We start from the raw sequence: 27,307 nt of genomic DNA on the forward strand, positions 1-27,307 counted from the left end.
CAATTAAAAAAGTGTTTGTGTTTTGATCTGAAGAGTTTGTAAATATCTGGTTTCAACTGTATATTTGATGATTGTCAGCACAAAGAGGGAGAGAGAGGAGCAGAGATTGAGATGGAGAATGAGGACAGAACAGAGATGAACAAGAGCAGGTGAGACACACATGTTAGTCAAATGGTTGCTTACTAAAAGTATCACTGTATCATAGGTACTCATGTATCTCGTACCTAGTGTTTCTTTTTAGGTTTGCTATTTTTCAAATTCTATATTTATTAAGTTCTGCAGGCTTGTTTGCACAACAAGGCTGAATAATTATATAAACTTTTCTCAATCTAAATATTGTACTTTGGTAGAATTAAATAAATAAGTGTAGTGCAGGTCTATGATGATTTTTAGTGCTACTATCATCTAGTTCTGATTGTGGTTATGTCTTGGTTAAGTCCTCAGTAATCCTGCTTTTGAACTGTTGTAGTCCTGTTTTAATTCTGGATCAGTTCTGGGTCTGGTTGAATTGGGGTTTAGTCCCTGTGTCTTGATACAGCCCCGACTTCGTTCTGTCTTGCTGCTCAATTAAAAAACTAGTTTAAGGTGTCCTGCATGTGTGATATATATATATGTTCTATATATTTCCCTATATGAAGTCATTCTTTTTTGAACAAAACTCAAAACAGAGCCTATTAATCTTTCAGTCATTTCTACACCCCCCCCCTCAAAAAAAAAAAAAAAATCCCACATGCATACTACCCTTTAGGGCTAAGCCCCGGGTGTTTCAAATGTCTGGCTCCTCCTCTGCTTATGTCTAAGAATTTATTGAAGCTTTGAAATATATATCATATCAACGTTATTGTGGTAGCCAATAGGAAGTAGGTTTCCTAAATTATAAAGACTATATTTAATAGTAGTAAGCATCACTGCAATAACAATAATACACTAAATCGTAATTATCGCCAACATTAAGCTTAACTATAGTGTAAAGTATAATTTATTATTCTTTTTTATACTTTTTAAAATTTAAGTTGACTTTCTGAGTTAATAGTTTTTCTTTCATTATTTTCAGAAACCTGGTATTTATTTTCATTATTCAAGACAAAATATACAAGAATAAACAAAACAAACAAACTAAACTCGAAAATACAAAACTATAATATGCCTGGTAACCCACGACATAAATTGTGCTTGGATGTTGTAATCTTCACTGTATGTAATGCTCCTTCCCTCCTGGAGGGGGCGGCATCGAGCCTGTTCCGCCTCTTCCAAACAATATAAAGGAGCTGATGAAAAAAAAAAGGCGAAGTTGCCTTCAATTGTCTGACCGCACGTCATGGAAAGAGTTAGTTTGTTGCCGCTCGCAAAGGAATAAACTCCAAGAAATAGCAGCGGCTCGTGGCGTGTGCTGATACTTAGTGGGCGCGGATTGTTTTTGGCCGTTTTCTGCTTTTGCTGAAAAAGGATCGACTGAAGATGCGCAGGAACCTGTTTACAAAGGAACACGCAGCAAGTTTCAGTGTGAGGGAATGCGGCGTTTAAAAATGCACAGGGATACCATTACTCATCCATCTGTTTTTCCTTCACACCGGGCCACTTTATCCTGGAAGTAGTCCCATCACGGATGGTTTTAAAGCTCGGTAATGAGACACAATTGTACAATAAGTTAACAGCGAGGCTGAAGCCCACTTTGAGAGGATTTTAAAACGACCGTCGGCGCTTTTGGAGGAGCTCTTCGGTGAAAACACTTTTGGTTTTGAACCTGTTGTGTTTGTGATGAGAAAGGAGACACGGGGTCCTTCTGTATTGAGAGGCCTATTGTGTTACAGATCTTTTGTAGGTTAAAGTTCTTGTTAGACCTGCTAGTATAATGCAATAATAGATCAACAGCCTCAATGGGCTGAGTATACTAATTGTTACCCTAGGCCTGTTTCAGACTTTTTATTTTTGGCAGATAGAAGTAATAGTTTTATGCAACTTTTGACAAGCTCTGTGTTTATCTAGTGTCAGATCATTAAATTTACATAGGTCATATTGTGCTGTGGCACACACGATCGAACAGCTGCGATGCCATTTGATATGAGTTTAAATATTACAGTGAGCTAGTGTCAAATGTTTCCAATGTGGCATGCACCGAGACAGCAGCATCGATATAATCTAAGCACTATGTGCATGTAGAATTCTCTGGTTTCGCAGCCACGGGAGTAATCAAAGATGTCAGTGAAAGCCAAAGCCCTCTATACTTTTTTAAGCGAAAACAATGGGGAGATTAGCATCCAGGAGAATGAGGAACTGATTATCTTTGACGAGAACTCAGTGGACGGCTGGTTTCAGGGGGAGAACAGCCGAGGAGAGAGGGGTATCTTCCCTGCATCTTATGTGGAAATTATACGCAGTCGCTCCAACTCTAATGTTACCGACTGCTCCATAAGCCCAGCGGGCTCTTTAGGAAAGGACTTCTCCACTCCAAACACCTCGCTCCATTATCCACAGAATGATTATGATGATGACGATTATGACGACTGGGATGACTGGGATGACAGGTCCACTGTTGTGGATGATGCTGATCACACCAGGAATCCTGGAGCCAATGGACATGCCCCTGAGAACCCGATGACCAACAATCCCAATGTGCACTATCGACCCAAGCCGGCATCCAGACAAGATAGCATCACCAGTTCTAGGAAGGGCAGTATGGTGGGCAGGAACTTGAACAGATTTTCCAGCTTTGTCCGCTCAGGGGTAGAGGCATTTGTGTTGGGTGATGTCCCAATGATGGCAAAGATAGCTGAGACTTACTCCATTGACATGGGTCCCCTAGGGCCCCGGTGGAAGGAGAATCCAAAGCCTTTCTCCTGCTCCATTGAGGATCCCACCAAACAGACAAAGTTCAAGGGCATCAAGACCTACATTTCGTACCGGGTGACACCAAGTCATACAGGGCGTCCCGTCTACAGACGTTACAAACACTTTGACTGGCTGTACAACCGCCTGCTTCACAAGTTCACTGTGATCTCTGTGCCTCACCTGCCCGAGAAGCAGGCCACGGGGCGATTCGAGGAAGACTTCATTGAGAAGCGCAAGAGGCGACTGATACTGTGGATGAACCACATGACCAGTCACCCAGTCCTTTCCCAATATGAAGGCTTTGAGCACTTTCTCATGTGTGCTGATGACAAGCAGTGGAAATTGGGCAAGAGAAGGGCGGAGAAGGACGAGATGGTGGGCGCGCATTTCATGCTAACCCTTCAAATCCCCAAAGAGCACCAGGACCTTCAGGACGTCGAGGAACGAGTCGACAACTTCAAGGCCTTTGCCAGGAAGATGGACGACAGCGTTATGCAGCTGACACACGTCGCCTCGGAGCTGGTGCGCAAACACCTGGGTGGATTCAGGAAAGAGTTCCAGCGTCTTGGAAATGCCTTCCAGTCTATCAGCCACGCATTCACGTTGGACCCTCCCTATAGGTCAGATGGACTCAACAATGCCATCTCCCATACTGGCCGCACCTATGAGAACATTGGAGAGTTGTTTGCAGAGCAACCTAAGTATGACCTCTTCCACATGCTGGATAAGTTGTCGCTCTATCAAGGCCTGCTCGCCAACTTCCCCGACATCATTCATCTACAGAAAGGTGAGCCTGAGAAATTTAAACGTGTCAGAGAATTTTCTGATGAATCTGTGCACGAAAAAAAAGCAAAACAAATGCCACAGGAGTCAGAAATCGTAACGATAATTGCATCCATATGCTGGATGCAATTATTAATACGATTGTTCAAACAAACAAAGCCACACACTGGGCCACATAATCAGCTTTTCTGACATGTCATTTACAATTTGAATTCATCAGAAAGCTGTGCTGAAGGGTAAAGGATTAATTGGTTCAAGATGTCATTTTGTTAACCTAAATTTTGTGACTTATCCATCAGTAATCAGAGAGCCTGCATCAGCTGCAACAAGAAAGCGTTTCATTTTGCTAACTGTTAGGAATAATAAACAAAGTGTCTGCTAATAGGAACATGGTGAGCTGATAGCTCACAATCATGTTTTGTTGCTCAAGCCGTGCAGTTTATTTTGTTATGGATGGCAGACGAGGGCAGGCCTTCCATAGCTCCCCTCCCCTCATGACAGACACAGACACATAGATACACAATACCTGAGCCCAAGATTAAATCATAGTGTTAGCCTGTTATATTTTTCACTTTTTTGACGGATGCAGTAATAAGAATCATTTTAGTAATTTTATGTGGAAAAATGCCAGATATTCTTCAGTTTGAGTTTCTTAATTGAGATGATTTACTGCTTTTTTTTCATCAGTGAAAAAATAAAAACAGATTCGTGTAATACTTTAATGGTACAACAGTCAGCCATGTTTACTTGGTTGTCATTGACAAGAAGTGGTCTTTGTAGTCAGTGTAGTCACTATAAGAGGCATGTTTATGGTAGGTTGTCAAGCTAGTATTACAGTATTTTGGTTCGTTCTCCAGGTTTTAACTAACAAATTAGTGCTGACACACACACACTTTTTTTTCATCTCTTAGTTAAGACATTGAATTGATATAACGCTTTCCCTAGCCTACCCTAACCATCAAAAATGAACGCCTAACCCTCAACCGTCGTTGTAATTTACCAGTCTTCAGGAATAGTTCTCCAGACTTCTTGAAGCATATTCAAAACAGTTCTTTGCATGTTGCCTACCTTTTGCTCTCAAACTACTTCAGTATAGCTGAGGTGTGTTTAGTGTGTTTGGGATTGTTGACATGCTGAAAAATGAATTAATTGCTAATTAGATGCTTTTAAATGGCGACTCAAACTCTAATGGTCCTTTGGTGTGTTTGCATTTCCTTTGGTTTTGACAAGATACCTAACACCACTGGCTAAAACACGGCTACAAACCATTACAGAGCCTCTGCCGTGTTTTACAGATGGCTCTCTATTATGTCTCTCTCTTTAATCAGAGATTTCAAATCTGGTTTCATCCCTCCATAAAACCTGTTCCCACGGACTTTCAGTTCAGTTCTAATTTGGCATACCTTTGCTTTTTCTCAATGTGTTCCTTCCTTAAAAATGGTTGGTGCACATACTATTTTTTCACAGTACTGTATGCACTAGTATATAGTTTTTAGTATATTATTGCTTCTGTTTGAAAATGTGAAATACACATTACCCTTTGCACAAGTTTTCAAAAACGATGCAGTTGGATATTAGCATAGAAATGTGCAACGAGTACATTTATTGACCTGAAATCATGAAACGCACCATTGTTTTGTAACTGTGCTGCTCCTTATTTGCATATGCAATTTTCTGTTTGAGATGCCCAATTTTCTTAATCCTACATGGAGTTCTGGTAAACTTGGAGCTTGTAAAGTTTTACGCTCGAGCAGAGCACAGATAAATCAGCATTCTGTGTCAGCTCTCAAATAAACAACACATCAACCGATTGGAGTTTGTTCAGGAGGAAGGAAGGGGCTGCTGCCAGTGAGGAAGGAGGAACGCTGTTGGTAAATGTTATTATCTCCCTTCAAACAGCTGGTGCGTATTATCGCAGAGGTCATTCATGTTACAATACAGCTAGTTACACGAAAGCACTCCACCCAGGAACAAAAGAGAAAATGTGAGCCATCTGAATGAAATTAAAGGGCCAGTCCACCAAGACCCCCCCAAAAACAAACAAACAAACAAACAAACAAAAAAACCATGGGGAATCTTTCAACCTCAGAGTATCAGGTCATGCAGATGGTTTCAGTGTTATGTATCGAGATTGGTCGGACTCTGATATTGAAATGTATAATCCATTCACCTCCACTATATGACATTATAGTAAACAGAATAAATAGTGTTTACCCCAAAGAATCAAAGTTGTTAGGCCTGGCGTTCATTTGCTCTTTTGATTCTATAAGTTCATGTGTAATACCTGAATGGGGGTGATTGACCATTTCAGGTAAGATGTTTTTGTTTAGCACTCAACATTAAGCCTGGATTATTTAAACCACACTGTTTCCAACAGATTCAGATTTTATTTGTGTTTGTGGCATCCGTGCATACCCATGTGTGTTCATCTACGTATGTACAGCTCCTGCAGGGTGAAGGCTTGCCTAAGTTTTTAAATAATACATTTTGAAAAGGCAAATAATATCACTAAATGCTACATGACAATAATGAAACAATATAATGCTGCTTCTTTAGTGAGACTCTTGCGGAACAAATGCCAGTGTTACCATCCTGTTCTACAGCTGTAGATGCAGTAGTAAGTAGTACAGTAGTTCCTCTACTCTTTTGCAGGATCATTGAGCTCGTGTAGCAGCACATGTGCCAGTTCCCTAATGGGTAAAGTTCCTCTCCAGCTTTCAGCAGACCTTCGACTACCAGACATCTGAGTATGCACACTCAGGGGATAGGATCCTCTCTGTAGAAGAAGCTAATTTATAACATGACCACTACAACAGAAACCTGGCAACCAGCTTGCCTGTAGGCCGGGGCTAGCTGGTCAGCAGCGACTAACCTTTCAAAATAAAAGCGAGGAGCCTGTCAACTCGCAAATGGATTGTGGGTAGGTGTCGCTGACAAACAAAATTATATGTTAAAATTATTTGCCTTGTATCCTTGGGCTGCTGCTGCTGATATAACTGGGCTGCCCACCCCAGTAAAGTCTGCGTGTGAGGAAACACTGATGTAATAAAAGCATGATGTTGGAATCTACATAAAAAATTTGATTTGGCAGCAGTGTCTACAAATAGTTCTCACCCCAACCAGGAGGTGATAAATACTGTAGGAAACTGTATTTTGTTCAGGCAGAGACCCTTTCCCCCCCTCTGCTGAGTCTTCCCTGTCGGTCCACATAACTCCCCTTGATAGGACTTGTGTTCTGCTGAACCAGATACAGCTGTGGCAACAGTCGGAACACAGAGATCTGAGGTCGACCTTTTCCGGTACACTCCTCCTTCATCCCTTATGGCTTTTTCTTTATTCCCTGCCTGCCTTCGCTGAGGTCTACAGGAGCTGATTTTTAACTGTGATCCATGTCAGGATGTGAACTCCAGGAATTTTAACTGGTGGTGGGCAAGCGAGCCACGCAGGTTGTGTGAGGTTTTGGGCAGTGTCAGGAAAATCTGAGGGTGTGCTCCATTTGTGTTTTCATCCAAATTGAACAGACATTCACTTTTGGTTTCTGCCTTGAAATCAGTCTGCAGCCAAAGCTGCCGCACATGCTTCAACTATGTTTCGCTATTCTCTTTACATCTTTTTCTCCTTGTCCCACATCTGCCCATATCAGAACTCTTTGACTGGGAAGTTTCCTTGGCTTAGATACAAGAGAAGGTAAATCTATCCTGGTTTCAAATGCTTGATCTCCTAACGGTGCATACGCTGTGCTTTGAACATCTGCCAAAACAAATCCCTTAGTTAGACCTTGATCTCATTTGAATACAATTGAAAGTCTTGATGTGAAGAGTAAATAACATTGCATTGTTGGACAATAAAGACCTTCTGAGGGTTTTGTGTGAGGCGGATCTAAGCACTCCCAGCTACAGTTGGGATGCCTTTTACAATCACTTGTTTGTTAGTCATCCTGGCCTCTGAAATTCACTTCGCTCCTTCACTTTGAATGATTGGAGTCATTGCGCTCCCTCAGCGTTCATCAGGTCTTAAATATTACATGTGTGATTTATTTATTTATTTTTTTGTCCAGTGTCTGTGAGAATTTGGGTAGAGATCATGTTCTGTAGATTCTGTACCTGGCGACAATCACTGCACTGATCTTACACAAAAGCCAGCTCTTCAGGGGTTGAATACGTATAAAAAGAAAACACAATAGAGTGAAACCAACGCGCTCCACAGCGAGGGTATCGGACCAGATGATCTGGTCACATGTTGTGTAAGATGAGATCAGGGGTGTTGGCTCTGCATGAAATCGGGATCTGCATCATCCGAGAATGACATGTAGAGCAAAGTAAGGCCACGATCACCGTTTAGTTGTAAAACTAAGCTGTTCAGCTTGTATTTTTATTTATTTATTTATTTTTTAAAGGAGTGGACTTTTTGTCTTTTTGCTACTTTAGCAGCTGCTTGTAGTTGGATAAAACCTGTGATCCACACCACATCATTATGCAGTTTGAGAATGAACTAGCTACCCTGGGACACCTTTAGCAGGCCAGACTTTTAATATGGACAAGAGGTTAGTTGTCCTCCATATGGCAACGCATAACAAAACCACATGCAGGCTCTTGCATGTGCATTTTTGAATAAAAAGATATTTTGCTTTCCAGCTCCGGGGAAATGTGTGTGCCAAATGCCCTGTTGATTTGAGCAGATAACACACAGCCATCTAACTTTTAGTTCTAGTACTTATAAGACAACCACACAGCTCTTTGGTTAATTTCCAAAGACTTGACCAGGAGCGCGTATGGCGTTAATATGATCTGACAAATCTGTCGAGGATTAACGTTCCATATGTTGGTGAAAGTCCAAAGCCAAAGGCAGCGTTTTCTGCAGGTGCACAAACAGCAGTCTGTGCAATTAGCCTTGCATTTCGTTAGCATAGAGTGGACAAGTTATGGCAGTTGTAATTTGGCCGATTATAGTTCCCTTTTCTGACTGTAGTGACTCTGGAGAGCAAAGGTGTTTTGCTGCTGTTGGCTCACTCATAAATCTTGACAAAGGCTAGCGCCTTGGCTTCACACACAGCTTATCCACATGCTTCTGCATTCCTGTCTGTGCTGGCCCAGTGCAATGTTGTTTCACACTAAAGGAGATCACAGATGTCTCAGAGTCCTCAGTTTTTACCAGTGCCGCCTCCTTTCTTCTCTCAGAGAAGCACAAATTCTGTAGCCTTAGTCTAAAAAAAAAAAGGCACGAGTTACAAGTAAAATGAGCTTATATGGAAAAAATTGGCACAGTGTTTAACAGTACACAGCGTGACCGCTAACCGTGAGCGTAATGGCAATAAAGTTTGAGACCTTTCTGTCAAAAAGTGATAATTATGCTTTAAAGATATTCCATAATTCAGAATACCAAAGAGGGTGTGCTAGCGAGGCTGGCTTCTCAAGTTTAAACTTGGCGTGTTAGTGTGTAGCTACAAAGGCTGAGTCTTCTGCTTCGGCACATTGATCAGCATAAGTTTACTGCAAATGTGCCATAATCAAGTTTCAACTTGGCAGGCAGACACTAGTGTTAGAGTTATAAATTTAGAGTAAATGTTAATTACGACTGATCTAGAAATTGCACCAGTCGAATATCCCAGTAAGACTGGCCAGTGTCCCAGCGTGCACTCTACCAAGACACTGAAAAGCTCACCTAGATGCAACCATTTTATTGGCATCTGTACTTTTCCTGCTGTGGCACATGGAAAACGACACAACTGGTCACACTGTGAAGCATGGGTAAGAGCCGATTGAATTGTAGAGCTATAACATATGTGCAGTGTTTTCTGTTTTAATTTATTTATTTATTTTAAAGTCTGGTAAACTGTTGATGGTGCTGGGCAAGTTGCACAGGAACTGTAACAATACTTTCCCCCCCTCCTTAGTCGTAAGTTTTAATATTTGCTTATTGCTCTTTTTATGACCAGTTCCACTTCACTGGAGTAATAATTTACCCCACAAGCGGAGTCAACTTTTAGTCAAACTTCCACCCTTTAGACCTGACAGGCAGAAAAACTTCCTCATGTCTACTTCACTTAATTTTAGTTAAGTGAATTTAGTTCCCGTTGCTTAGCCAGAGTGTGCACATTGGTGGTAGCCTCACTATTAGCCTGTGTTGTTTATAACTTACTGCTGCTCTGCCATATCAGAGAGAGATAAATAAATGTTTTATTATTGCAACAGCTTAAACTTGAAAATAGGATGACAGTGTTCTTTATAGGGTTTCAAACTGGAAACAACCCATATGGAAAAGAAATAGTAAAAACTTATATGATTTACTCATGAAAGTGGCCACTTTCTCATTACTTTCATATATTGTTTTAGTAAGTATCCAAAGTTTCATTATATAATTTTTCAAGGGATCTTATATGTGTTTTCACTCTTGTATGCTTTTCATTCAAGTTTCACACAAGACAGATACAAACTTTATAAGATTTATATATATCTTTTCCATATGGGAAGGGGTGGCCCACTGTTATGTTGGCTAGTGTGAAATTGGCTTACTGTTCCCATTTACTATTTTTAATAAACTAAGAACAAGACGAAGGTTTTTATTTAATACTGGGGCTTTTCCATAGCATATTGTCAAGGATAACTGGTATACATTTTACTGTGATGTCACTGTATAGCTTTTTTTTTTTTTAAATTAAAAAAATACAAAAAATTATGCAAGCCCAGAAATGTTTGACATTGAGAGCTGTGTGTCATCCTCCAATAATGATTTAGTAAAACTGGAACTACTTCAACAATCTCCAGCACATCGCAATGCTTTCCAAAATATGCAAGAAAACTGTCCCCGCTAAAGGTGGAAATTCCAAACATGTTTAACCGCTTGAGTCATAAACATATTGTAAAGTACAATGAGGCTTTGATGGAAGAGTTGCTAGCAGTTAAGATGTATGACCCAAAAGCACACAAGTAACTCAACCGACATTGGCTGAAAGACTAGCTAGTACTCTAGCTAGTACTGTTGCTAGCAGCTAATGATATATGACCCAAAAGCACACAACCAAGCTTGGCTGAAAGACTAGCTAGAGCACTAGCTAGTTGCTCTCCAAATAGAAGAGCAAATAGAGTATTGTGTGTAATATTGTTTAATATTTAATGTGTAATATTGGGTGTCAGAAATATCATTATCACACATTTCTGTGATATTTTTTTTAGGCTTCTACCCGGTGCTGTTTTTACCTGTTCATCTGATATCACCTATGTCCATAAATCTAGTTAGGCTGAGTCATTATTTGCACTGCTGTATCTGAAGCAGGCTAAACATGATTCGGTGCTCCCACTGGCAAATATAACCAATACTTTCTCTTCATGCTGGAAGTGCCCAATGACTCTCTGTGTCTCCTTCCTCTCCCTTTCTTTTTGCAGAGTTACCCATTTATGAATTTATCAAGCACTGCTATTCTGTTTGTACCACTGCCTAACCAGTGGTTACATTACAGAGGAGAGAGCACGCTACAACTCGAGTGGAACATGCAACTGTACAAAAATCTAAATTATACTGTATCTTTTTCCAGATTGTAACTTTTTTCCAAAAACTCCTGAAAATTAGAGCTACTTGGTAGCAACGATCCTTTAATCAAAGCCTTGAGTGCTCACTACTCTAAGCGAGCACTTAAGGCACTTTTTAATAAAAGTCATTCTCCCAGTCACACACACATTCATACGGTGCTTCATTCTTTGACTTTGTGAACTTCCTAACTGTTATGAACACATTCCACTATGATGGATGTCTCAGCGACATTTTAGGGTTCAGTATCTTGCCCAAGGTCACTTTGACATGGAGACCTTAGGAGCTGGGGATTGAAATGCGGATTAGATGGCCAGCTCTGCCTCTGCCTGCCTGTCCTGGCTGCTTGGGTGGCTCACCTTGCCCTCTAAAAGCTCTGGTCTGTCTGTGTCTCTATCTCGGTATGTAAAATTAATCTGAAATAATAAATGTGATGTTTTAGGGTCTCTATGTGTTCGCAACAAACTCTTACTCAGTGTAGGTTGCATTCTGCTTTCTTGCCTTTATTTTGCTTGCATTGTCATGAATAAATGGAAACTAAAAGCCATTGCCATCTGTATTTGTTCATAGTTTGGCTGTTCTTGGAATAAGATACATCAGTTAGCTTGGAGAATGGTGTTTTTGCCCCGTCTATAAAGCTGCATTACAATATCTACATCCAATCCAGCTAAAGTACAGCTGACGTGCCACTAACTAACATGTAATCCTCTTTTTCTTCTTTATCTTTCTGTCTTTTATACAAGTTTTTAGTTCAAAGGTGTCATTCTTCATATAAGTCTCTTAATTTTCTGCTCCACTAATAGAGATCGGAAATTCCGTCAGCCCAAGTTAACTCGTCTAGATCTAGGTATTGGTTTGCCAATGTATTTTATTAGCCTACTGTTACTGTTTCAGTATACTCCACTTGGGAGAAAAACGAAAGGAAAAATGATTGACAAATGTTATAGCTTTATACTGTTTTACCTGATATCCTTCTACTTATGTGCACTAATTATGGATGACAGTAGGCTTCATTCTTTGATGATTTGGTCATTCTCTTACAGGCTGTCAAGTGGGAGATAAACTCCCTTTGTCTGTCTATTTCTCTGTTGTGGCTCGTTGTGTTTGCAGAGACACACCTAGGCCAACGCACATCTATGGCGCTAACACGTCTTGAGTGCACAGTCTTGCTGTTCGTTACATTTCACAACAGACACCTGCTTTGACCTCATTCTCCAAATATCAGCCAAAGTTCATGTGTGAAATCTACTACTGCATGTATGACAACAAAAGTATACAATCTGTGGCTTATTATATTGATTTCTTTTTCACATTCTGCAACTGATTACAACTTCGGGTGCTGGGGTGGCTGCAGCTCAGGAGGTAGAGCAGGTTGGTGGTTCAGCCTACGTCCACACTAATGCGTTTTTGTTTGAAAACGCATCGTTTTCTCTCCGTTTTGGCCTCCCGTCCACACTGAGATGGCGTTTTTCCCAAGGGAAAACGCAGTGTTTTGAAAACACTCTCGAAAATGCATACATTTCAAAACGGAGCTTTCCCGTCGCAGTGTGGACACTCGAAAACGCAGACTTTCGAAAACGCATTTTAGTCATGTGATGCAGTCATGTGACCAATTAAAGATAGCTGGGGGCATTATACAGCAGTTGTTTTGTTTGCTCTCAATTTTGACAGCCATATTACAGATTAATATCAGTTTTGTACATGCTCCAGATAGCTTTTCTTCAAATTATTTAATTCTCACTTGCTTTTGCAACTTTGTACTTTTGTGTTACTCGCAGCAACAACTCCACCTCATTGTTAGTCCATTTAAAAAAACTCGGTGCTTTTCTTCGACCTTTTGCCGCCGCGTTTCAATGAGTAAAGTAAATAAAGTAAATTTCGGCCGATTCAATGTGGACGTACAACTCTGTGAAAACGACTGAAAACGCTAGTGTGGTGGACGCAGAGGGTTTTCAGACTAAAATGCCGTTTTCAAATCTATCCAGGCTAGTGTGGATGTAGATACATCTATCAGAGTGTGAACATGCGTGAATGTTTGCCATAAATAGGGCTGCCACGATTAGTCGACTAGTCACGATTACGTCGACTATCAAAATCGTTTGAAGCTTTGTAAGATCCCAAAACACACAGGAATAAGTAGTAGGATTTAAGAGTGTAATAACGGACTGAAACAGAAGATGGCAGCACTGCATGTACAAGGATGCCAGCTGCCGTTAAACCCCGAAGAAGAAGGAACAGTGTCCGGTATCGTAGCTGTGTCCAAATTCAGGAAACGCATCCTCCTGTGTCCGCATTTGTAGACTCCGACAAATGCGGCCCACAAATGCGTCCTTCATTTCCCCAGATTTGAAGGATGGGTCGGGTGTATACTTTGTGGCCCAACCCATCCCAGAATTCATGGCGCAGCTCTGCTCTGTTTCCAACAATGGCGGCAGCTAGTTAGTTTTAATATTACTCTTATTATTCTTTCTGGGTCACAAAATAAACGTTTAACATATTTTCAGGCGAGAATGTTGCTGTGTAAACTTGCTCAATAGCGAGCCGGGGTTCAAGGCTCACTAGAACCCGTGAGAGCACCGGACTCCCGACAAATCGTTTTCAAACCCACCGCCGTCTTTCGCTACTCAGGTTAAACATACATAAGTCACTTAGATAACTTAAAAATGTTATTGTTTGGCTTTTTTCAGTATTTTATTTGTTCCTGAGTAAATCGGTTTGGCTGAGATTAAAGTTATAGTTTTTACACAACTGAATAAACGTCAAGCAGACAACTGATTATCAGAAGTGTGAGATGCTTGAGAATATACTCCAGTGTCCTGTTATATTTTAGATAGCAAGGAGCAGACGGCTCAGTTTATTAAACTCCACCGAAACAATCTGCAAATTTCATTAAAATTTAATAAACTATCATCTTGTCTTTATTTTTAGTTAGCACATACCTTAAACACTTAAAGCTGTAAGCTAATGATAGTTATATAAGAGCAGATGCATGCTGGTGCAGTAAGCTGTACGTTTTACGTCCAATGGATGCGTGATCTGATTAGTCGACTAATCGCAAAAATAATCGGTGACTAGTCGACTATCAAGATAATCGTTTGTGGCAGCCCTAGCCGGAAACACAGAAAACTTAAGCATAGAAAAAAGTGCTTGTATGACTGGGTGAATGAGGAATGGTGTAAAGCGCAGACAGATTGTCAGCATGTTGCCGTCAGTCTGAATGAGTCTGTATCAATGTCGAGCAAAACCTGAGGGGGTTTGACTCAACTTGAACAGTATGCTGGTTATAACTCTATAGAGCTGGGGGGTTGATGAGCAGTAATGTGATAATTAAGTATGAATTTATGTTTAAGAGCAACAGATATGTGATTTTTGACCATTTATCACAGTTAATTGCTCAATTATAAGAAACAGATGGCAGATTGCAGACTGACTCCATCTTATCTCATTTTGCAGGAGAATAAATAACTGAAGTAAGATAACTTTGTCTTATTGGATAAAAGGACTGAACAGCTGTTGACAGCTTTTAACTTTGAGCACATAATTTGCTTTTGAGGTGATAAAATGCAATATATGATTTATATGATATTACAATACTCAACATGTCACAAAATGTAAAATTAACAAAAAGTATTGCAATATCATTGTATCGTGGGCTGTCTGATGATTCTCACCCAATAACTACCATAATCTGCTAGTTGATATTTTACTTAGTGTGACCTAAAACTATCAACTGAGCCCCTGAAGTCATCAAGAAAGTGTTCACTAAGGTCCCAAAGATGCCAAAGTTTGAGGGCCATTTGAAGCCTGAGGAGCTGACCCCTACTATCCTTTAAAAAGAATTTAGTTTTAAGACATTTCCAAAGTTAACAATGGACTGTGGTGGTTTCCAGGTTTTTGTTTTGTTACTATGTCTAAGCTTTAATTGGTGCTGACTAAGGTAGGCAGTCCACAAAGCAGGGATGAATTTATTTTGACCACGGGAACAACCTTAAAGTCATACTGGCCAGACATTCTTTATCAGAACTGCATGTCTTACTTTTTCTTTCTTTCTTGTAAATTTCAGCCATTGCAACACTTCCAATTAGACAAAAGTAAACACTCCATTTATTCCACAGAAGAAGAGCTGACACTATTATATATGAATTTGATGTCACAACCAGAAACACAACAGAATGCCTTAAAACCCAGAGGGATTTCAAGGCAACCTGACTCTTGTCTCACAAATCTTAGTAATAAATAGTTATACAAAGGAGCCGTGATGTCACAGTTAATGCTAACTGCTTATTAGTTTTGCATGATATGCGATGACAGCACTGATGCTGTTGTTGTCTGAACTTTTGTGAGGTAGTTTGAACAGCTAAGTTGTAACAAGGCCAGACATTTTGCTCCAGTTGGCAACTGGAAATGCCAAATATTTTCATCCTCGTCCAGTCCAACTTTTGATTTCATGTCGACATACAGATGTCGGAAACCCGACTTGAAAAGAATTGAAATAAATCCCTTTGAAGGGGAGCGTTGTGACTTAACACCCCACCCCCACCCAGCGAGAAGCATAAGTGTACATATCTTTCTTAATAAATGAGTACATCATGCTAGCATAAATGTTTGGCACGAGGGTAAATTTATAACTCTGTCTGTGTAAATATGAAATATATAATCGTTTACGATTAGAGTCTCTCTAAACATTAAAAAGAAGAACAGCTGTTGAACACATCAGGGCATGGCTTCAATTAAGAGATTTGTGCTTTGGAGCTGTTGGAAGTCTTTTGTTGTAGTTCTGCGAGTGTAAGTGTTGTTGTCATGGTTGAAAACTTATTATCCAGGGTGCAGAGGAATTTTGGACTATTACTCATTCTGTTTTATTTTAAAATTGTTCCTCATCCTCAAAGTACTGAAAAATTCGAGACGTTTGCCTTTTGTGTGTGTGTCCATGCATTGCATTGACTTTAAAGATAACATTTCTGAGATGGATAAAAGTTGGTTGTGAGCGCATTCCAGCTCAGGTCATTAACTCCAGCTCCGTTTTATCTGTGTATCTGATTGGCTGCTGTAAACACTATTACATTTTCTGCTAACTCAGCAGAGGTTTTTTCTTCATGTTTGTCTATCCTCGAGGCTTTTAAGGCCAACTTTAAACGCCGGCAGATATCGCGGAGTCCTTTTGACCCCGTCATACATTCTTGAAGAAATGTCTCTTCTCTTTTTCTTCTCTATTTTCAGCTTTTCTGCACATGATGTTCCCTTCCTTTCCTGTTTTTTTCCCCCTCCCCCTCTGTTCCTGTACTCTCCTCCATTAAGATTAAATGTCAGTGTTTATCTTTGTCTTCAGATTTCTGTGCTTTATTACCTTGTTTGAATAAAAATCATAAGTGCTTCTACAGGCATGTTCTGGACTGAATCAGCTTAAAGGCTTTTAATAGCAACAGACTTGGAGCTGAATAGATAATAGTTGTTTTTTGTGATGTCATTGAAATATAGAGTTATGGTAAAACACATGAGCATAAGTATTAGTAGTAATTTGAGTCTGTATCCAGTTTTCTGTAATGCATCCATGATGAAACAAAATACAGCCCTGATAACAAAGTATTAGGGGTAGGGGGGGAAAAGAAAATGGCACAGTATACAGGAAGTGGCCCTAGCATATTGAAGACTTGCTAGCGCGCTAGGTTTTAGGCTGCTGAGCAGTTAACCAACTAGACACTTTCAGGTGTAACTATAGATGGTATAAAACATGGATGTAGATTCCTGGTTAGAAAGAAAAGCTAATGTGAAAGTGCCTTTTGACCTCCAGATGGCGATAGCTATGGTGACAAAAAGGCTTCCACATATATAGAAGTCTATGGGGAAATAGCTTTCTGTTTTGAACTTTGTAAACACTTAATGGGTTCAGTTTTATTTTATAAACTTTGGTCATATATTTCAAAATGGAGGATTACCTGTGGTATGCTGATTGGTGAAGGCATTTGTTAGCCAATGAATATGTGATTTCACAGTACAGCATTATATTGCGTTTTTGTTGTTGTTGTTGTTTTTTAAAACAAGATGGCGATGGTAAAAATGCTAATCTCTCAAGGCTAACGACTAACTAACAAACAAAGCTAACAAAGAGCAACTGTATTGATAGAGATGGTGGAGGCTAGTATAGCTCGCAGCAACTAGTAGAACACATAAACATTAAAGAAACTAAAACATAGTACACAGTACTACTGGTATATTTTCTTTTTTTCCAGGCAGTATGAAGACGGACATGTGTAGCTTCCAGTTCTGAAAAGTGAGATCAGTGAGGGAACGTCTTAACATCTGCATTCTAGTTAATGGCCACCAGAGGGCTGATCTTTGCGCTTGTAAAGAGACTTCTGGTGTCCTCGGCTCCTGATGACTTTATTGATTTATTGAGTATATTTTTAAAAAAAGGCCAAGAGTCACTTGTCACATGTGGTTTCAAAACCCATGGGTGGCAACCACAACGCAACTTTAGAAATGAAAGGTGGCATGATTATATAAAAGAAAGGCCCCATCCTTCTATTCTAACATCTGTGGCCGTTCCTCGTCACAAGCATGTGATGACACTGTTTGTGTAATTACACAAGTTCCACAGTGCACTTTGTCTTTTCTTTTTTTGCCGTTTACATTCTCAAAGCTGAGAGGCCAACAAAGAACAAATATGTCATGAGTTCACTGCGGTGCTTGACACAGACGTCAGCCCTTTTACACACACACACACACACACACACACACACACACACACACACACACACACACACACACACACACACACACACACACACACACACACACACACACACACACACACAGAGCCCATTATTAATGGTCAGTGTTTTGTGGCGACAAGCCTCACTTGTCCTCAGTTTAGAAATATTTCTGTTTACCTCTGTCCAGTATGAATAACACAGACTAATCTTATTCAGGCACGTTAGTCCTTCCGGTGTTTGAAATCTTTGAAACAGTATTTCCAGATTTGTTTGTTTTACTGTTCGCCGAAGATTCATTTTGATTACGCAGACTCAGAATGGCTTTCTTGTTGGTATTTAAACTTTTAAGGCTTATAGACGACTACTCTAGTATCACATACAGTATTATACAAGTCCGTCAGTTCAGCGACTGCAGCACATTTTTATGGATTTTAAAATGTCATGTCGTCACCTGCAAGATATTTTTCCTTTTGCTTTTCAGAGAGAGAGAGTAATTTGCCAATTCTGAGTCCTAAAGGGAAAGTGGGGGTATGTGTTTTGTGGTTTTCATTGCAGTAGTGATGTCATTACATACTGGAGACTGCACATTTCACATATTAGCCCAGTACAGTTTAACTAACACACACGCACACATGCACACAGCTCTAGAGAACTGCAAAGAATTTCTTTAAAAAGGCGAGGTCAAATTAAACCTTACTTTTAATAGTTCTTGAGGAAGTGTTGATTTTGTAATAACAGGGTCATTTTTGTTCAGCTCACTGCCGCTCAACTTAGTGCTGGTAGGGTGGGGGAAAAAAAAGCTAATTATTGTTTTAGAAAAGTGTTCACAACTCCATCAATTAGCTGCAAAAGTTGGCTATTCCACTGGTTTTCACACCCCACCTCTTATTCCTCTCCAGTGACTGCATAGTTGTGGTACATCTGTGACTGACAGTTTGTTACTTGGTGACTATTCAAGTGTTTGAAAATCATGGTCATCCAACATATATTCGATATAATGATATATATATATCGGATGACGATATAAAAACGTCTATCGGTTCAGTTTACGCTATCGCTTGTTTCGTGGTGTCACAAAATAAACTGTTTATGACAATATTTTTTCATCGTTTTGATGGACACTGTAGTGGTTATATTGATTTCTTAAAAGTTCTCTCTTTCTCTTATATTTTATATAACCACACTACGGACGGACAAGCGCCTGTTTTTATGCATTGTCGTTAGCAACAACGACGGTAAAACCCTTGCGTGACCGCTTGTTTATGTTCCAAATAAACCTTTCACAATAAAGCTCAAGATCCTGTTGAGACTTTTTCAAAATAAACTGAATCACGTGAAAGAGCAGATTATTTACGGATGAGAAGTGCAAAAGAGCCGCCAGGTGCTAATAAATAAACCTTAGACTCAAACGTTAGAACAGGCTTTTCCCCGCAGCACGCCGTGTAATAAATACTCACAAAGAAAACGGCAGCCGTTACATTTTTAGACATACAGTAAGTTGTATCGTTTCATACATCGGTTAAAACACTCGACTCCAGCTATGACGCGCAGCTGAAAACACTTCCTGCAAGTCGAGATTCACAGAATTTACAGAAGATGTTAAATTTTTGTGATTTATATCGTTATCGGGACGATAGAATTCTTATATTGGGATGTGAGATTTTGGTCATATCGCACAGCCCTAACATGGGTCACACGTTAGTGCACTGCTTTGACAGGCCAAGTGTCACCTCTGTGTCACTCTGGATTCCTCTCACAGTCCAAAGACATGCATGTCAGGTTACCCAGCTATAGGTTTGAATATAAATGTGAATGGCTGCTTATCTCTATGTGTTATCCCTGTGATATAGCAACGTGTCCAGGGTGCACCCTGCCTTTTGCTCTGTGACATAGGGATGGGCCCCTTTCATCACTATTGTGCAGTCGAATGTTAATAATATAAAGCTTTCTATACTATTCCAAGAGTCACATACCTTTTATATAAAGCTTTTCTACTCAACTTGAGCACTCAAAGCGCTTTATACAACAAGCCTCATTCACCCATTCATGCACACGTTCACACAAACACTTTTTCCTGGTCAAAGTTCTTTCTGTCTGATATTTACATGCATTGACACTCTGGTGAATGCGTCGGGAGCAACTTGGGATTCAGTATGTAGTTCAAGAATAGTTTGGTATGGAGACTGGAGCAGCTAGTGATCAAAACACCAGCCTTTCAATTGCTACATGACCTGAGGTACTGAGCTACACCCTAAAGATAACGAATTCTCAGGTCTAGTGTCGGTCCTGTGATGTGTGTTTGTGGCAGTAGTGAGAATGACTTCATTCCTAACTAGGGATACACCAACTCAGCTATTTCCACTTCCAATCCAACACCATTACCCTGGCTGTGGGTAAGTATCTCCCAGTGCTGAGGTTGTTGCTGTGGTGTGGCTAAGTAAACACGGAGCAGCATAGAACTGAACTGAATGAATCAGCTTATTGTCACCGATTGCATCGCTTATTGTGTCTGATCGACCTTTTTGGGTCAGTATTGGAACGATATCTGATCCATTATCAGACTGATGCATCCCTACTTGTATTTTATCCCAAACCAAAATCTCTTCCCAAATCAAAACAAGTTGTTTTGATGCGTAAACCGAACCCTAACCAAAGAGGGTGTAAGTCGCTGGTTTCTCATGCTTTCTTTAAAATGTGTTTAATGCATCTGTTAGAATTTTATAAAAGCCATTCACATAGTATTTAGAGATCACAGTTACGATTCATGTGCAACAATTTACATAGTATAGTTCTACATTTCTCGCTACCCAGACAAGCTGATTCATTCTATATATGACAACACGTAGTGCAGCTGTGCAGCAAACCAATAAACTTTGTCTTTAGATTTATACACACTATCCATATCTGAAGAGGCTCCACTTCAGTTTAAAGATGACTACACTTCAGGATTTAACAGTAGGGGTGATTTAAATCTAATGTGACCGGAATCCAGATGACACAGAGTTAAAATTAGACACACTTGCCTAAAAAGTGCTGCGTTATAATGTCTGGATCATAAAGAAATCTGCAGTCTCTGGAGAAAAATACCAATGACAGTGCTTAATAAGGACACAGTAATAGTGAAGTATACAATCAAAACATGCTGTAAACACGGACTTTCCGCTCTCAGTGAAGACGTGCGTTTCCCGAATTTGCCCTGCAGTGACCCCAGGCTAAGTGAGAGGCTGTGGGAATGAGGAATGTAGCAATGTCTATTATCTCAACTGTCTTCACTCATTTCCTCTTCATTTTAAACCTCAAATTTATAATTGCATTTATCAAAAACTGTGCGACCTGACCGCACAGGCATTCACGCTATAAAATATTTTCCAAGACAATAGAAGTAGCGTGATGGCAGCAGCAGTGGATCACAGGAGGTTGCATAATCCTTTTTACTTGTGGCGATTCAGTCAAAGCTGTTGGAAGTGCTGCTACAATATGGACTACAAGCATTTAATCGCTTACATGAACGCAAACAAACCAACCATCTTCAGCTAGTTATTCTATTCACCCAAGTCCTTTTGCTAAGGAAGAATGATTTTTATGCTGCTGAATTTAAGTTTTCTTGTTGTCCGCTGCCTCTCGTTTTTGTTTCCTCCTCCTTTCTTTCACTCACTCTGTGTCCAAAGCCTTCTCCAACCTCTTGTAGAGCTCTAATATCTCTCCAACACACGCCCATTAATCTGTCACATGTGAAACACTGTGGTAGCTGGTCTGGTTAGGCAAGATAAACAAATCTAGCAACTTTCCAGACCACTGATTGTGTATCAGTGAGCATATGTAAAACAGGGAAACGGTACGACACTTGGAAACTAATTCAGTTTTACTTCTAGCCTGATGCACTTCTTCTTCATTTTGTTCGTGGATTTCGTGGCTTTAAATATTCTTGTGTTTAGCTGTAAGCAAGATTCTCTTTGTGGCGAGATTGTGCATCAGCTGTGCCAAGAATTTCAAGAGAGGAATTGTTTTTTGTTGCTTTGGAAAGCTAAGCAGCAGCATTTTACTATATAGTTTTGCATGAAGTCAGAGAGGACGTTTAGCTGCATGGAAGAGCACGTCAAGCTGTTGTGGGATTCTTTATGATTTCAGTCTCACTCACACACACAGAGCTATGAGTGCCTTTCCTTTATGTCCCGCAGACATGCTTTCTTGTGCTGCACATTTTCCTCTCATGTGGAAAACAGAATACATAAATGTAGGTCAGAGCTACAGACTGCAGTCCACATGCCTCTTCTGCTGGAACCGGCTCCAGCTGCTATTCATGCTTTCCCACACTTCTGCCAGGAGTTTCGAATGAAATGCCGTGTAGCATGACCTCAGATTTACAGTTAATGGATGAGTGTCAGGCAAGTACTTACAAAGCAGAACACCTAGCTTGTCCAGACTAGTCCTGCTTCCTGATTTTGAGCTCAGGCTTTTTGAGGCTGACGGTCTGATGGGAAATGCAGCAATGGCGACGTGCCATCCGACTGCCATGTTCGGCAATTGGAAAGTTACTTCATAGCAGTCTCGGTGAATGTGGTCCCGACTAGCAGTAGGCACACTGAAAGTAGACGTTTGGTATGCAGTGAAACAAGAAGTGATTGTGTGGTTTCCTCGGTGTGCTACCCTGTAAAGTGTATAGCTTACAGTAGTTAATGTCTGGGGAGAAGGTTCCAATGTTTATCTTGAGATATTAAAATCAGCATAGCGATATAGCATGTTGTACTATAATGGTGAGTAATAAAAGTCTGTGACTGTTTCTGTGCTGTATTTATCTTTTATTACAGCATATGGGGATTTTTTTTGGTTTAAAAAAAAGACCACAGACAATTTAATTGGGAGGTGAAAGGGGTTGGCATTTAAGGATTAGATTTAGCAAATTAGACAAAAACATGGTGTTTAGCATGCAGTAGTGTTCTTTTATTTGCTTGGTTTATCATTTTAGATTTCTGCATCCTCCCAAAAACAATAGAGGTACTGGGAAATATGTTTCTTGTTTTAAATAAGTCACTCTGTATAATTCTGCTAGCACTTTCACGTTTCACCCAGAGCAATAAAGTGATTTATAAGAAACTATTGAGCTGTTTTCTGCAGACTCTCCAGAGCAGAGTTACTATAATGATTTTAGTGTATATGTGTGTATATATGTCTGCATGTTGTGCACCAAAAATGGTAATTCTTCACCCTCAATATACATAAAGCAATCATTTTGAGTAGAACACAACTAAAATAAAAAACAAAACAAAAGCCAAAAGGTTTATTTTATCCAACTCCTCTGCTTATCCAACTCAAGGTAACATTTTACATTGTACTTGTGCAACAAAATTACAAATTTACATGTAACTAATTCAGTTAAAGTCAGTTTTTTTTTCTTTTTTTCAGACATCGTCACACATACAGCAATTATTAATATCTGTGTGTGTGTTTGTGTGGTGGTTTTTTTTCCATTTAAAATAAGATTTATTATAAATCCCCATTTTGATTGATCAGTCATATTGATCATCGCTCTAAATTGAATGTCAAGTTCAGCGTAATGAAAGCTTGTTATGTGGCGGTCACCAAAATTTCTCTCTTTAATGGAGTTTTGTTGGAGACGCTATTAAATACAGAGTAAAACATTTGAAAAAGTGTTGCAAGCCTGGCAAAAAAAATGCCCACAGGGCATCATCTTTGAGGTTTTTGTGTCATTCGCTATTACGTCTGAATAAAAAATGCAGTTCTCAGAAGCTCGGAGAGTAAAATCAAAACAAACGTGCATTGCCCCACATGCCACCGAGTTAATGAGAACCTATTGGCATTTTTTTTTTCTTGACACAGGTGCCTTTGCCAAGGTGAAGGAGAGCCAGCGGATGAGTGATGAAGGGAAAATGGACCAGGATGAGGCTGACGGCATTAGGAAACGCTGCCGGACTGTGGGCTTTGCCCTCCAAGCGGAAATGAGCCACTTCCATCAGCGACGAGAGGTGGACTTCAAAGACATGATGCAGGCCTACCTCAGGGAGCAGATAGCCTTTTACCAGCGTGTTGTCCAGCAACTGGAGCGCACCCTGCGCATGTACGACTGTCTGTAAAGACACCGGACTGCTTTCTGGGTCAGGATGTCAAGAGAGAAAAGGGAATGCGCACACACAGAGTGGAAAAAGGAAAGGGAGATTCAAGTCTTGACTCTTTCATCAATGGTTCAGTTAAAAAAAACAAAACAAAACATTTGCAGATGAATGAAGCGTGGGTTTACTGGAAAGACATGCAAAGCCAGTCACTCTTTCACTTTGATAGATTCAAAGTTTATGTTTTATTATTATTTTTTGTGTGTTTTCTTTTTAAGACCTACTGTATCTTTTATTTCTGAAATACACAGCACACAGCATATTGTTTATTTGACATAATTTAAGGTGTTGGTTACATTAAAGTAAGAGTATAGGTTTCATATTCATAGTGGATCTATAGTAGAAACGGGTTCTGTTTTTAAAGTCGTCCCTTTTCTCTTGAGTGTTGTGTAGCGTGGCCTCCACCGGTGATTGATTGAAGTCACATCCAGTGTAAAATGTTTAAACTTTTAGCTGAACTTTCAACAACTTTCATTAAACTATCCAGAATGTCCTCATCAGTACTTCCTGGCCAAAGAAGTGCACTGTACACTCAAGAGGAATTAGCCCTGTCGATTGCTCGCGTGGCTCAGGCGTTTCATACTTCACGTTAGTTACTTTAACGAAAAAGACAAATGGCTGTCTAAACTTTGCACCATGTGAAAAATGTACTGATAACGTGTAATTTTGTGAGTCCTTTTTTTGTTTTCTCCGTGACGTTTGTGCCTTTAAGGGGGACCGTTGTCTGTCGTCTGCAGTGTGGCTTGTGTTTTACGGGGCGAATTGTTGGAATGAGCTCAGTTACGAGACGAGTTTGCACATGTTCCTTTTTTTTATTATACTGTTAGGTCATCCTGGGTGTGTATGTGTTGTGTGGGTTAAGGAATGTAACGCTGTGCAGATCAATTCCCTTGTCCTTGATGGACAAAACAATGTTTCTTTATATGTAGCAGCAGGTGTATCTGTAAGTTTCATATGAAAAGTGTTCAGGTAGTTTAAGTGGAGCAACTTGTAATCATATAGTTAAAACGAGACCACATTCCTCCCGTGTATTACCCGAGTTTTGTGTTCATATTAAGCATTTTACAACACTGAATGCTCACAAAATGATACTTAGTCTCTTTCCTAAAGCCATAGCAAAGAAATGCATTAATTCACTTCCTTGGCATTAGTTGGATGAGGAGATTATTAGCACACTGGGCCTTACTGCACTCCCTCAGTTAAGAAATATGCAGTTTTAGCTTCTAAGCAAACTTCCAGCTGATTGGCTGTCCCTAATAAACAAGATTTTACCAGCAAGTGGGCGGGGCTTCTACACTCATAGACGATTAGTAGTGTGATACTTTTTTGGTGTCAATCAAAATACAGGGCCAATATATTTCCGATACCAAATACCTTTAACCCATAAAGGCATGAATTTGCAAATTTTGAATACATTTTAATTACCACTACCACTACTCTGATTACTGTGATTGTAACTACTTTCCACAGTAATTACTTGATACAACAAAACACATCCCTCATCCTTTCATGTATTTTGAAACTTTTTTTTGAGACCTGAAATGTTAATGTTCCTGTCTCTAAAGCGCTTTCGGGTCAACATCTGTTGTTTAAATGTGCTTTAGGCTATAAATAAAATAATCGGGAGCCTGGTAGCCTGGTTCTGTCCCATTGATGATTAAAATGGATGTATACATTCCCATAAATTAAAACTGTTGAAAAACTGATGTGGAAACATTCTAGTTACTGATTTTATTAGTTGTTTTGTTGTTACCTCTTGAACAGGTAGCCCATCAAATTGCCTCCTGTAAAACCAACTTGTCCTTAACCCTTGTTTTTGTACTTATTAAGCAAACCAGATGCAATGTGCTGAATATAGATTATTGCAGTGCTGGCAGATTTTCTTTTCTTTAGTAATAGCTAGGCTAGCTGTTTTCCTTCTTTTCCAGTCTTTGTGCTAAGCTAAACCAGGTGCCAGCTAGAGCTTCTCACGTAACTGACTTGACCAGAGAGTGGAACTGATCCTCTCATTCGACCTACAAATCAAATACGTGTTTCTTATTTTCCCAACATAAAACCGTTACTTCAACAGCAAGTGGCTGTGAGGGCTAGAGGTCCACTTACTCATCTGGTTTAACAAGAGAACATTTTCATGGCAACTTGCGGTTTAGACGAGACTATCTTTAGCATTACCTCGAGGGAATGTTTTCTGACTCTGCTTTGGGATTGAACAGGGGTCGATCTAGCGGTGGTGTGTTTGGGTGACAAGTGGAATGAATTCATTTTTCGTGAAAATCTGCTGCAAATTTCAGTCTTTTAGAATCTTATGAGTGTCCTGTAACAAAAACAAAAAAACAGGCTGACTCGGCATGCAGGTTTCCCGGCAAACGAATGCTCTGGTGTGTGTGTGTGTGTCTGTGTGTGTGTGTGTGTGTGACTCAGATACCGGTACTTTTCAGTCCACAACTGCAGCCTTCGACTGCCTGTTGTTGTCTAATTTTGAACAAATTTTTGCGTTTCATACGTAAATTGTATTTTCTTTTCTTTATTATTATTTTTTTTTAAATTTCTGTCAGAATCTACACTCATGACAGACCAAAGATGTGTTAGATTTTTCTACTGGGGCACTCGGTTTTGTTGTGAAATGATAAATGCTCTCTGGTTTTCTTATTCAGTCTGTTTCAAATATTTGGAAAGACCAAAAAAAAAACAAAAAAAAAAACAAAGCAAAAGAGAAACATTCCACAAAGAAATGATCGTGGACACCAAAAGGTTGGTGCAGGATTTGGGGAATACAAAGACATGTAAGGCAAAAAAAAAAGAAGACCTCTTTATGTTCCAAAGCTGCACGATAAGTTAAGTGAAAGACATTTCGCACAGATGACTGTTTCTTAATACGGATGTTTGACTTTGTGAGTTGTAGGAGCTCTGTGCTTTAGCTTCTTCCTCTGAAATACCAGATGGTGATTTTTCAGTAAGGAATGTGTCACTTGATTAAGGGGAAGAGGACGTATAAATCTTAATAAAAAGTCATGATGGTAATTGCTGTCTTGTTTTTGTCGTCCATTCAGAAGTCACGCCCTGCATTAACATTATTCTGCACGTATTTCATCTCCACTATTTAGCTGTTGTGTTTCTATTTATTCACAATGACCTCCTTTTTAAAGAAGCTGATAACTAAAGCCTGCATTGCTTGTCCTGTCTTCCTCCTCTCAGCCCCCAACCGGATGGCCGCCCCTCCCTGAGCCTGGTTCTGCTGGAGGCTTCTTCCTGTTAAAAGGGTGTTTTTCTTTCCCACTGTTGCCAAGTGCTTGCTCATAGGGTGTGTTTTGATTGTTGGGATTTTTTCCA

At 39.9% G+C, this 27,307-nt stretch overlaps 1 protein-coding gene across 2 annotated transcripts; it reads left to right on the forward strand.

Annotated features, from left to right (window-relative positions):
• The first annotated feature begins 1,231 nt into the window (after positions 1–1,231).
• On the forward strand, positions 1,232–26,998 carry snx33 (sorting nexin 33). Of its 2 annotated transcripts, none has more exons than XM_026175227.1 (2): positions 1,232–3,616; positions 6,265–6,507. In XM_026175227.1, the coding sequence occupies exons 1-2, from the start codon at positions 2,197–2,199 to the stop codon at positions 6,357–6,359; spliced, it is 1,515 nt and encodes a 504-aa protein (XP_026031012.1). In that variant the 5' UTR covers positions 1,232–2,196; the 3' UTR covers positions 6,360–6,507. The 2 variants fall into 2 exon arrangements, with proteins under 2 accessions (XP_026031012.1, XP_026031011.1); XM_026175226.1 differs by lacking the exon at positions 6,265–6,507 and adding an exon at positions 23,688–26,998 and having other exon boundaries at positions 1,235–3,616.
• The last annotated feature ends 309 nt before the right edge of the window (positions 26,999–27,307 follow it).

The sequence above is a fragment of the Astatotilapia calliptera genome, chromosome 7, assembly GCF_900246225.1.
Source record: "Astatotilapia calliptera chromosome 7, fAstCal1.2, whole genome shotgun sequence".
Taxonomy (NCBI): Eukaryota; Metazoa; Chordata; class Actinopteri; order Cichliformes; family Cichlidae; genus Astatotilapia; species Astatotilapia calliptera.

Bases quoted from the DNA above. Each gene is read 5' to 3' on its own strand.
- snx33 (XM_026175226.1), top strand. From the start codon at position 2,197: ATGTCAGTGAAAGCCAAAGCCCTCTATACTTTTTTAAGCGAAAACAAT. The intron at 3,617-23,687 runs GTGAGCCTGAGA...TTCTTGACACAG, and splicing joins CATCATTCATCTACAGAAAG to GTGCCTTTGCCAAGGTGAAG.